Consider the following 13,430-nt stretch of genomic DNA (forward strand, 5'->3'; position numbering starts at 1 on the left):
AATAACCTAAAACACAAGGAAGGGACAGGGGCAGGACAGAATGGACAGGATGGGAGAGGACAAGACAAGACATGACAGGCTGGAAGGGGATAGGATGGGACAAGACAAAACAGGACAAGGCAGGGCGGGATGGGTGAGGACAGGATAGGAAAGGGCTGGACAGGATAGGACAGGATGGGACAGAATAGGACAGGGCAGGATGCGAGGACAGACTTGAAACGTAAACGTCCGTGCATCAGGCAGTATTTATGTTCTGACGACTGCTAGAATGAATATATTTAGCCTGTTAAACGTATCACTCCGTGATGAGATTTCGATGTGGTGGAGGTACTTGTTGGAAGATGCACTGCATTCCATTCCACAGCGGTGGGCGACAGAGAGGGAAGGGCCGGGCGTAAATCTAGCACTGCTGCACCTGGCGTAGGGACAGGGACGGTTTGGGAGGGAACAGGTCCGACACCTGAGAGGAGGACTTCACACTTACTCTACATGTCAGTGTGTGTACATAGGTCATACATCCATACATACATGTGGTCCTCTGTAGCTCAGCTGGTAGAGCACGGCGCTTGTAACACCAAGGTAGTGGGTTCGAACCCCGGGACCACCCATACACAAAAAAAATTATGCACGCATGACTGTAAGTCGCTTTGGATAAAAGCGTCTGCTAAATGGCATATTATTATATTATACATGACACACTTACACAATCCATAAATGAACACACACACAGACACTTCCAGTAATCTTTTGGACCAGATAGGATGTGCCTCCTACCATTCGTCATGCTGTGCTCTGGGCTGCAGCAGACCCTGGATATACAGTTGTGAGTTCATGATGATGGCCAATACCGTAATTAAACAGCTCTACATTATAAATGCAATGTTTAATTGCACTATAAGATCAAAGGTTATGCTTCACTGGGGGTTTAAGAAGGCTAATCTCAAACATCTACAGTACAGTGGAATGTAACGTTTTGCCTTCAATATTTTCATTTTTAGTTTTCTCATCTTCACCCAAACACATTGTGTCACTATGAAGGGTCTAGCACAAGCCTACAGAGACACCAACACAACTGTAGTCCCAAGAATTGGTGTGCTGCCGATTCCGCCAAAACCCTGTTTCATTCCAGTCCCGTTCCCGCGCACCGGAAGATGCATCGCCCAAGGGGTTTGTGACCAGCAACACAAGCCATTTCCTCCCGTGAATAAGACCAAAATATTTTTTGAGTGTCTGTCTGTGAGCTCCAAACTCTGGGACAGAAGGAGGCCTCATGGATTCCCTTCCCTTTCATATGAGGAATGTGCTCGGCTCGGCAGATTGGATTTTCAAGAATCCACAATGTCAATGACATTATTGGCAGCTGTGTCTGTGTTAATTAAACAGGAGGGCATGGTTAGGATAGTTAGCCTGTGTGTGTGTGTGATGTGTGTTAGTGGGGTTGGGGGGTTAGTGTGTGTTTATGTGTGTGGCTTTGTACAATGCATTTCCCCTGAGCCAATCCATGACTCACTAATCAAATATTCATACATCCCTGTAAATACAAGGTGAACACAGCAGACCGTTACAGCACAGCATCCCTGTGCCTCCCAGCACAACACACTCTTTCATGTTCACTTGGGGCCTGACAAAATCCCCAAATCCTGATTCCCATAACATTCCCCCTCCCATCACATTCCTGTCCACAGCAACCCCCCATCCACAGACTATCCACAGCACCAAAATACAGAAACATTGCTGCATATTTAATGGCTTCATGTACAGTTCTCTGTCCACAGAGTCAGCCGGTTGGCTCTAAAAACAGCCTTGTTATGTATGAATGTACTGATCAGACACTTCCTGTAAATGATGCCATTATGTGGTCCTCAGCTGGTAGAGCACGGCGATTGTAACGCCAAGGTAGTGGGTTCGATCCCCGGGACCACCCATACACAAAAATGTATGCACGCATGACTGTAAGTCGCTTGGATAAAAGCGTCTGCTAAATGGCATATTATTATTATTATTATTATTATTATTATGTCCTCTGCCAGCTCAAATAAAAAATCTAATCAAATGTATTTGTCACATGCTTATTTATGGGCCCTTCCCAACAACGCAGAGAGCAAAATAGAAAAATAATAACACAAGGAATAAATACACAATGAATAACGATAACTTGGCTATATACATGGGGTCAATGTGCTGGGGCTCTCTGGTTTCTCAGTGAATTGACATGTGAACAGATCCCTGAACTGGGACTCTTGAGCCCAATGCCAAGCTCCTCATAATACAAGAGTTTGTATTGTACATGACAATATGTACAGCACAGCTCAAACGATGGAGGCAACAGAAATATTACCCATGGCAACAGTGCGTCGTTGCACACAGCAATATTTTATTTTCCGCTACAGGCGGACACAATCCCAGCCTGTGTCAGAGGGTCACATTTTCCCGCCGGCTGGTTAATGGGCTGTAGAGATGGTTAGCACGTACGATTAGTTTTAATCTAGTACATTTGACTGGGTAACAAACAGGATTGAATACATTTCAACACATGACAAGTTTTGTATTTGTCATTGCAAGATGAGATAAAACAAAAATATGTATTTATTTTTCCCAGAGGTACCTCTCTCTTTAATGCTTTTAAACAGTGTAGAGAGGTGCAGGGATCAGATGAGAAAATCTAAAAAGGTTTTATGACTTTATTCTACTTTGCTGCAAAGCAGAGTGAGAATCAATATTGTGATTAAGAGATTAATTTTGTAAACATTTGGCAACACCGGTAGAATTTAGCTGCCTTTATGGATTTACAGTTGAGGGGCTGATCATGAAACAGTCAAATATTATCGTACAACATTTCAATTATATTCAACCTTACAGTATATTCAACCCACATATTGTGTATTCTACAAATGTCTGTCACCATTTAAACAAGAACATTCAATTATTACAACGCAGTTAGTATGTGAGTAGACAGTGGCTTGTGAAAGTATTCACCCCCCCTTGACATTTTTCCTATTTTGTTGCCTTACAACCTGGAATTAAAATGGATTTTGGGGGGGTTTGTATCATTTGATTTACACAACATGCCTACCATTTTGAAGATGCAAAATATTTTTCTTGTGAAACAAACAAGACCAAAAAAAATAAAACCTGGGCGTGCATAACTATTCACCACCCCAAAGTCAATACTTTGTAGAGCCACCTTTTGCAGCAATTACAGCTGCAAGTCTCTTGGGGTATGTCTCTATAAGCTTGGCACATCTAGCCACAGGGATTTTTGCCCATTCTTCAAGGTAAAACTGCTCCAGCTCCTTCAAGTTGGATGGGTTCCGCTGGTGTAGAGCAATCTTTAAGTCATACCACATATTCTCAATTGGATTGAGGTCTGGGCTTTGACTAGGCCATTCCAATACATTTAAATGTTTCCCCTTAAACCACTTGAGTGTTGCTTTAGCAGTATGCTTAGGGTCATTGTCCTGCTGCAAGGTGAACCTCTGTCCCAGTCTCAAATCTCTGGAAAACTGAAACAGGTTTCCCTCAAGAATTTCCCTATATATAGCGCCATCCATCATTACTTCAATTCTGACCAGTATCCCAGTCTCTGCCAATGAAAAACATCCCCACAGCATGATGCTGCCACCACCATGCTTCACTGTGGGGATGGTGTTCTCGGGGTGATGAGAGGTGTTGGGTTTGTGCCAGACATAGCGTTTTCCTTGATGGCCAAAAGGCTCAATTTTAGTCTCATCTGACCAGAGTACCTTCTTCCATATGTCTGGGGAGTCTCCCACATGCCTTTTGGCGAACACCAAAAGTGTTTGCTTATTATTTTCTTTAAGCAATGTTTTTTTTCAGGCCACTCTTTCGTAAAGCCCAGCTCTGTGGAGTGTACGGCTTAAAGTGGTCCTATGGACAGATACTCCAATCTCCGCTGTGGAGTTTTGCAGCTCCTGCAGGGTTATCTTTGGTCTCTTTGTTGCTTCTCTGATTAATGCCCTCCTTGCCTGGTCCGTGAGTTTTGGTGGGCGGCCCTCTCTTGGCAGGTTTGTTGTGGTGCCATATTCTTTCAATTTTTTTATAATGGATTTAATGGTGCTCCGTGGGATGTTCAAAGTTTCTGATATTTTTGTATAACCCAACCCTGATCTGTACTTCTCCACAACTTTGTCCCTGACCTGTTTGAAGAGCTCATTGGTCTTCATGGTGCCGCTTGCTTGGTGGTGCCCCTTGCTTAGTGGTGTTGCTGACTCTGGGGCCTTTCAGAACAGGTGTATATATACTGAGATCATGTGACAGATCATGTGACACAGGTGGACTTTATTTAACTAATTATGTGACTTCTGAATGTAATTGGTTGCACCAGATCTTATTTATGGTCTTTATAGCAAAGGGGGTGAATACATATGCACGCAACACTTTTCCATTATTTATTTTTTAGAATTCTTTGAAAAAAGTAAAAAAATATATGTTTTGAGTATTTTGTGTATGTCCATTATATGAAATCCAAATAAAAACTATTTTTAAATTACAGGTTGTAATGCAACAAAATAGGAAGAATGCCAAGGGGGATTAAGAGTTTTGCAAGGCACTGTAGTGTATTTAAGGTTTGTAACTAGTGCAATTATAATGAAATTGTAAAGAGAAGCAAGGCATTGTACCCGTCACCTCTAAAGATGTGTTTGACTGTGACATTGACAAACCTTCCATTTAAACAAATGTAATTTGCTTTTAAATTAAAAAAGAAATGTCATGAACCAAAGTACCTTTTCAAGGACAATAATCAGAAATGCTCAATTAACCTAAATGTGAAAATGCAAAACGTCTTGAAGTCGGAAGTTTACATACACTTAGGTTGGAGTCATTAAAACTTGTTTTTCAACCATTCCGCAAATTTCTTGTTAACAAACTATAGTTTTGGCAAGTCGGTTAGGACATCTACTTTGTGCATGACACAAGTAATTTTTCCAACAATTGTTTACAGGCAGATTATTTCACTTATAATTCACTGTATCAAAATTCCAGTGGGACAGAAGTTTACATACACTAAGTTGACTGTGCCTTTAAACAGCTTGGAAAATTCCAGAAAATGATGTCATGGCTTTAGAAGCTTCTGATAGGCTAATTGACATCATTTGAGACAATTGGAGGTGTACCTGTGGATGTATTTCAAGGCCTACCTTCAAACTCAGTGCCTCTTTGCTTGACATCCTGGGAAAATCAAAATAAATCATCCAAGACCTCAGAAAATAAATTGTAGACCTCCACAAGTCTGTTTCATCCTTGGGAGCAATTTCCAAACGCCTGAAGGTACCACGTTCATCTGTACAAACAATAGTATGCTAATATAAACACCATGCAGCCGTCATACCGCTCAGGAAGGAGAGGCGTTTTGTCACCTAGAGATGAATGTACTTTGGTGTGAAAAGTGCAAATCAATCCCAGAACAACAGCAAAGGACCTTGTGAAGATGCTGGAGGAAACAGGTAGAATATTATCTATATCCACAGTAAAAACGAGTCCTATATCGACATAACCTGAAAGGCCGCTCAGCAAGGAAGCCACTGCTCCAAAACCGCCATAAAAAAGCCAGACTACGGTTTGCAACTGTACATGGGGACAAATATCGTACTTTTTGGAGAAATGTCCTCTGGTCTGATGAAACAAAAATAGAACTGTTTGGCCATAATGACCATCGTTATGTTTGGAGGAAAAAGGGGGACGCTTGCAAGCCGAAGAACACCATCCCAACCATGAAGCACAGGGGTGGCAGCATCATGCTGTGGGGGTGCTTTGCTGCAGGAGGGACTGGTGCACTTCACAAAATAGATGGCATCATGAGGAAGGAAAATTATGTGGATATATTGAAGCAACATCTCAAGACATCAGTCAGGAAGTTAAAGCTTGGTCGCAAATGGGTCTTCCAAATGGACAATGACCCCAAGCATACTTCCAAAGTTGTGGCAAAATGGCTTAAGGACAACAAAGTCAAGGTATTGGAGTGGCCATCACAAAACCCTGACCTCAATCCTATAGAAAATATGTGGGCAGAACTGAAAAAGCGTGTGCGAGCAAGGAGGCCTACAAACCTGACTCAGTTACACCAGCTCTGTCAGGAGGAATGGGCCAAAATTCACCCAACTTATTGTGGGAAGCTAGTGGAAGGCAACCCAAAACTTTTGACCCAAGTTAAACAATTTAAAGGCAATGCTACCAAATACTAATTGAGTGTATGTAAACTTCCGACTTCAACTGTAAATGTGATAACAACCTAGAACATATTTTACCAATCAAACCTCCAGTACTTTCTGAGTATTGCTAAATACTAACTATACTACGTGAATAGCACTCTCCTATACAAGCACTTTACCGGGTTATAAGGCCCAGCTATAGAGATATCCTTTTCTCATATCCTCTGATGATCACCGTTGGCGGCTTCTGTAGTGCAACACTGGTTTCCATAAAAGGCAAATGTGTGTTATTTTGGCTGAGAGTTACTCTTCCAATAAGCCAAGGCACCCGATTCTCCATCAGTATCAATAATGTACAGTCTATAAGATTCAGTACAGCGCATAACCCTCAGTACAATCTCATGTTCCTTTATTATTTTCGTTATGTTACCGATTACATTTGAGCAGTCAAAACTAACAGCAACTATCTACAGCATACCGTTTTTAAGTTTAGCTAATTAAGACGTGAGTTCTGGAGTGAGAATTTTTTTTTGGGGGCTATGTGTATTTTTTTAAGTGTCTGAAATAATTGTGGAATAGCTACCAGATCCATAGGCTATAGGGAGTGTCTGAGATTGGGTTTTGAGAGGTCCAGTTTGCAGAGTTTTGGACTTGGATGTCTGTCTGGTAAAGTCACTTTGCTGCCGTTGAAAAGTCTCTGATCATGACCTTTGCCCTTGGCGTCGGCCTTCAGAGCAGCACAAAGTCTCCAGCAGTGGCGGCCGCTGTCCGTGGGTTGTGGATGAAGGGCCATTCCCTCTTCTCCGGGGTTAATGCTGCCGAAAGGTCGTACTCTCTTCCGTGACCTTGCATGAAAGTGAATGCTGGGTATTTGTCCTTCACTGATGGCTGCAACACCTGATTCATGAATAAAAACACAGCATACAATAATGGTACATGAAAGTCAGGAAAGTTTCATGAAGTATCCTAAGATCCAATCCTCTGGCATCAAAGAAGCCCACCCGAGAGCTGGAGAGCAGGGAGGGGAAAGGGAAAACTGCCTCGGATTCACAGCTAAATGGTGCCACCTGGTGTCGAGTTAATGTTATGGTCATAGAGCAGATTTGATCTACAATTAACACCTAAACTCACCATTTGTGGCCCATGCAGACAATTGAGCTATTTACTGTCTTTACTCTCTGGTAAAAGTTCTATCACACTTACGGCCATTCTCTTATCTCACTCCCTACATATGCTTTCAATGGGATATCCATTTTATCTGATGACAAACTAATATGATTTTGACCAAATAGTCAAGCCTTTAGTTCACCCACCTTGGACAGTTCTTGGCTGATTCTCTCATAGTCCTGGACATTTGTAGAGTAGAATCCTATGGTACAACTAGGATCTAGCTTACTGAAAGGCATCTTCTTTGGCGATGGGCAATGATATGACTAGAAACACAAAATGACAAAATGTTTTCCTGTGTCAAATGGACAGCAATGTGTTATTACCGGTAATATTACAAATCAATGATTGAATTGAATTGCTTTTTAGTACAGTAAAGTATCGAAGATACAAGTATGAAACTGGTAGGACATATTATGAAGATAAAATGGTATGCTTTATGAATGCAATGCAGTTCTAATTCATCTTTTGTCACACTCATGGACTGGTGAAAATAAAAGTCTAGCTGTTTCTGATCTCTTGTCACATTGTGTGCTGCTCCATTTGACCAAGCATCAGGAGAAGTTCCAATGGGGTAGTCTAATACACTATGATAAATGCAGGTTTTATGTGTACCAGTGCTGAAATATTCAGGATCATAGTATCTGAGCCCCTTATAATTCCACATGTTGTATTTCTCCACAGCAGCAGCAGCCTCACATGTCTGAACAGCAAATAAATCAGCAGCCAGGGACTCAGTAATTGAGCATAGGCTGCTTTAGGATTCATATCCTTAAGTACTAACAGAAAATATTAAGTTCACATTACTGAGCCCCAGTCAGCTCAGTATAATTTCCCATTACCTGCAAAGGGAAATGGCTAGTGCTGACATCCACAAAAGACTGACAGTAATGAGGCTCCATGTAAATCAAGCTGTCATCTGCAAGGACAAAACAAAAGACAAGTTATTCAAAAACATCTGATTATTACAAACGCTACCACGCCAACGAGCAACGACACATTTCTTCCCTCCAATTTCTATGCAGAGTAGCTCAAAATATTTCCGCTAGGCTACTGTTAGCCTTCTTACAGTCAAATATGCCTCTTGTTTTTTAATATCAACCAGGGTGGATTAAACTCTGCATAATCAAATGTCGTTGTGCAAGCACATTTTTTACCCCCGGCCACAGAAAGGGGATTGTCATTGAATTTTTGTGTAGGGCAATTACTTTTACAAACACGCAATTATATTCAGCTATTTGCATATGATGTATGCGGGCGGCAGTCGTGTTTTGGCAGCGAGAATGTATTGCTTGTCATTTAGACATAATCCGGCACTGTATTTCAAATTGGTCAAATGTAAATGTGTAAATAATGTACAACTGAAGGTTCCTCCTGGCCACTGAAGGTGATGGAGAGTGGCTCACTTTGGGCCCCACCGGATAGATGAGGATGAGACGATATGCATAATGCCTCCTATGGAAATCAATTACGAACACAACTTGAGAGGTTTACCTCTCGTGATAAATGAGCCAGGCTTTGATGGGTCAGAGAAAAATAAAATAAGCGCTGTTTCACACACACACACACACACACACACACACAAACACACACACACACACACACACTCCTTTCCTATCCAGTCCTCTCCGGTCTCCTCCTCACATACACAAACGCATTAACTTACTTTGTCTCCTTATACAAAGAGGAGAAAGGACATTATGCTAAATTATCTCCACTTCCCTCTCTCTAGTCCTTTGGTTGGTTGCTGGGTGAAACACTAACCTTGAAAGCCCACAAAGTAGCAGGCCTGTTTGGGCTTCCCCTCGATGATGCCGATACAGTACTCCAGACTCAATATTCCCTGAGGAGGATGGAGACCAGGGGACAAACAGTCCAATGGGTCGTTCCACCAACTGGGTGCCTTTTGAGTAGTGCAACTTGGTTAAAAAAACAAACAACAAAAAAGTTTGATTTCACTTAATTTTAACAATCTGTCATAAACATGTTTGTTTTCCCATCTCACAAAAAAAATGACTACATTAAGTGCTAAATAAAGTAACAGGATTGACTATAACAGCGTTGACTGTGACAAGGTTTAAAATTTCATCTTAAAACAGCCATAAATCCCCTTGTGACAGGGGGAATGGAAGCTTGTTTTGTGTAACAGGGAGGGAGAATTGAAAATAAGCTCCACAAAAAAATATGTAATTGTAAAATAAATTCTAGCCTGTCTATCTATGGGTAACAGGGTTGACATGTTATGTTCAACCCGCTAACTTCTTCACCAAAAAATGATGTTCAGGGTATCTGCAGTTTCCATGAAGTTGAATTTAAGAAATTTTTAATGCCACTTGGAATGCAATTTAATACCAATTTAGAGGTCTGCACTAGAGGTTGACACGGGATTTAAAATTAATCTCTGTCCCGTCTTGCCCTGTCCATTTTTTTCCCCGTACTGTCCAGATCCCGCAACAGTTCTATAACCCCAGAACTTTCCTGTCCCGTCCCCAGGGCCGGATTAAGAAATCATAGCCTTTTAAAAAACAATTTCATGCAATCCTACGTCATTTACTGTATATGACAGAAGACATTAGCTGAATCTTTTTTAATAACACATAAATGACCGAAATGAGTGGCTACTCTGACTGACAGATCAATCTGGTCTTGAATTCAAACAAACAATAGCTCAGGCCAATGAAGCCACACACAGATTGTACAAAATTAGGGGGAAATATATATCTACTGAACAAAAATATAAATGCAACATGCAACAATTTCAATGATTTTACTGAGTTACAGTTCATTTAAGGAAATCAGTCAATTGAAATAAATTCATTAGGCCCTAATCTATGGATTTCACATGACTGGGCAGGGGCACAGCCATGGGTGGGCCTGGGAGGGCATAGGACCACACACTGGGGAGCCAGGCCTAGCCAATCAGATTGAGTTTTTCCCCACAAAAGGGCTTTATTACAGACAGAAATACTCCTCAGCACCCAAACGATCCCGCAGGTGAAGAAGCCGGATGTGGAGGTCCAGGGCTGGTGTGTTACACGTGGTCTGCAATTGTGAGGCCGGTTGGACGTACTGCCAAATTCTCTAAAACGACGTTGGTTTATGGTAGAGAAAAAGTGTTGTGTGACAAAACTGCACAGTTTAGAGTGGCCTTTTATTGTCCCCAGGACAAGGTGCACCTGTGTAATGATCATGCTGTTTAATCAGCTTCTTGATATGCCACACCTGTCAGGTGGCTGGATTATCTTGGCAAAGGAGAAATGCTCACTAACAGGGATGTAAACAAATTTGTGCACAACATTTGAGAGAAATAAGCTTTTTGTGCGTATGGAAAATATTTTATTTCAGCTCATGAAACATGGGACCAACACTTTACATGTTGCGTTTATATTTTTGTTCAGTATATACAGTGCCTTCAGAAAGTATTCACACCACTTGACTTTTTGCACATTTTGTTGATACAGCCTGAATTAAAGTGTTATGTTTGGGGCAAATCCAATACAACATATTTCTGAGTTCTACTCTCCATATTTTCAAGTGGTGGCTGCATCATGTTATCGGTATGCTTGTAATCATAAGGACTGGGTTTTTCAGGATAAAAAAGAAACGGAGTAGAGCTATGCACAGGCAAAATCCTAGAGGAAATCCTGGTTCAGTCTGCTTTCCACCAGACACTGGGAGATGAATTCACCTTTCAGCAGGAGAATAACCTAAAACACAAGGCCAAATCTACACTAGAATTGCTTACCAAGTAGACAGTGAATTCTCCTGAGTGGCCGAGTTACAGTTTTGACTTAAATCTACTTGAAAATATATGGCAAGACCTGAAAATGGTTGTCTACAACAATTTTGATAAGAAAAAAGACTCACAGCTATAATCGCTGCCAAAGGTGCTTCTTCAAAGTATTGACTCAGGGGTGTGAATACTTATGTAAATGGAATATTTATGCATTTAATTTTCAATAAATATGCAAAACAATTCAAAAAACATTATGGGGTATTGTGTGTAGATGGCTGAGAGACAAAACGATTTCATCAATTTTGAATTCAGGCTGTAACACAACAAAATGTGGAATAAGTCAAGGGGTATGAATACTTTCTGAAGGCACTGTACATCATAGGCTACAGTAGGCTACTAAATAAAATTTCCAGTGGCACTACGACTCACCTAATGATGAAAATGAAGCCATAGGCTACTCACGTGATAGCCGATGCGCTCGTCATGGTAATAGTCTATCTCAAGATGAGCTTCTTTGAAAAACAGTGCTGCTGTTAGCTAAAAATTGCAAGTTGTTGAGAAAAAACAAATATATTTGTTCTACAGACAGATTAGTCAGCAGTAGGCATTTGCTTTCCAAACTGTACATTTTTCACGGGATTGTATTTCGAAATCTGAAAAAGGCAATCCAACAGCCGCAACCAACCATAGAAATATAATCCATAGATGGCAGTTCCCATTCAAGTCAGGACTGGCATCCATTGCTAGCGTACCCATGAATTTAATTGTCAAATTGCCAGGGTAAGATGTTACAAAACCCTTCTGTGTATTATATGTCTATAGCCACAATACAGCAAGGTGTCTATTTGGTGTGCAAGCTGCCCAAACTGCGGCCTTCCCGACTGTAGGAATACCAGTAACTGCCGAAATAAAGGAAAAACTTGAGTAAACAAGGGCGTGGTTTAGGTCCACTTGTAGAATCTACAACAAGGCGCATTGAAGCTGTTCTAGCAGCTCGTGGTAGCCCAACACCCTTTTAAGACACTTCATGTTGGTGTTTCCTTTATTTTGGCAGATACCTGTTTGTACTTGTGATAAAACTTAATCCAGTTATTTTTTTATAAACTATTTATCCTCTGTGGCTAAAATATGCTCTCTGGTGTATTTTTTACATTGAGAGCGGGCTCCTGTGGTTGGATATAAAATTATAATAATTAAAAAAGTGTATTATACATTTGTTATGCCTCTTGGGCCCCCTATGGTCTTAGGCCCAGCCCCTGACTCACGCAATTGACCAGTCACATTTATTTATTATGCAGTTTATTTTAATTATTTTATTAATCAGTTACCCAATCAAGGCAGGGCCCCCCCAGTTACCCATGTGGACCCCCTATCTCCTCTCCTCCCCCCATCTGATGATCCGCAGAGAAGCAGGCAGTACCAGGCTGTCTACACTCATTGAGAGCGGTTTCCTGAGTCCTCCTGTGGTTGGCAGTTGCAGTAAAAAATACAAAATATATACTATATACACTACATGACCAAAAGGATGTGGACACCTGCTCGTCAAACATCTCATTCCAAAATCATGGGCATTAATATGGAGTTGCTATAACAGCCTCCACTCTTCTGGGAAGGCTTTCCACTAGATGTTGGAACATTGGTGCGGGGACTTGCTTCCATTCAGCCACAAAAGTATTAGTGAGGTTGGGCACTGACGTTAGGCCATTAAGCCTGGCTCGCAGTCGCCATTCCAATTCATCCCAAAGGTGTTCGATGGTTTGAGGTCAGGGCTCTGTGCAGGCCAGTCAAGTTCATCCACACAGATCTCAACAAACCATTTCTGTTTGGACCTTGCTTTGTGCACGGGGGCATTGTCATACTGAAACAGGAAAGGGCCTTCCCCAAACTGTTGCCACAAAGTTGGAAGCACAGAATCGTCTAGCATGTCATTGCATGCTGTAGCATTAAGATTTCCCTTCACTGGAACTAAGTGGCCTAGCCCGAATCATGAAAATCAGTCCCAGAACATTATTCCTCCTCCACCAAACTTTACAGTTGGCACTATGCATTGGGGCAGGTAGCGTTATTCTGGCTTCCGCCAAACCCAGATTCGTCCGTCAGACTGCCAGATGGTGAAGCATGATTCATCACTCCAGAGAACACGTTTCTACTGCTCCAGAGTCCAATGGCGGCGTGCTTTACACCACTCCAGCCGACACTTGGCATTGCGCATGGTGATCTTAGGCTTGTATGCGGCTGCTCAGCCATGGAAACCCATTTCATGAAGCTCCTGACAAACAGTTCTTGTGCTGACGTTGCTTCCAGAGGCAGTTTGGAACTCGGTAGTGAGTGTTGTAACCGAGGACAGACGATTTTTC

At 41.7% G+C, this 13,430-nt stretch overlaps 1 protein-coding gene across 1 annotated transcript in view; it reads right to left on the bottom strand.

Moving 5' to 3' along the window:
* Window positions 1–6,122: 6,122 nt before the first annotated feature.
* LOC311149160 (cysteine protease ATG4C-like) overlaps window positions 6,123–13,430 on the bottom strand; it is a gene marked incomplete at its 5' end in the record, with an annotated part of 44,402 nt that continues 37,094 nt past the window's right edge. The window contains 4 exons of the mRNA XM_084186245.1: window positions 6,123–7,067; window positions 7,484–7,603; window positions 8,180–8,256; window positions 9,102–9,240. Coding sequence (XP_084042371.1) covers window positions 6,900–7,067; window positions 7,484–7,603; window positions 8,180–8,256; window positions 9,102–9,240 — 504 coding nt within the window. The 3' untranslated portion in view covers window positions 6,123–6,899. The remainder of the gene's footprint in view (window positions 7,068–7,483; window positions 7,604–8,179; window positions 8,257–9,101; window positions 9,241–13,430) is intronic.

This window comes from Coregonus lavaretus (assembly GCF_964263955.1).
Source record: "Coregonus lavaretus genome assembly, chromosome: 21".
In the NCBI taxonomy this organism is placed as follows: Eukaryota; Metazoa; Chordata; class Actinopteri; order Salmoniformes; family Salmonidae; genus Coregonus; species Coregonus lavaretus.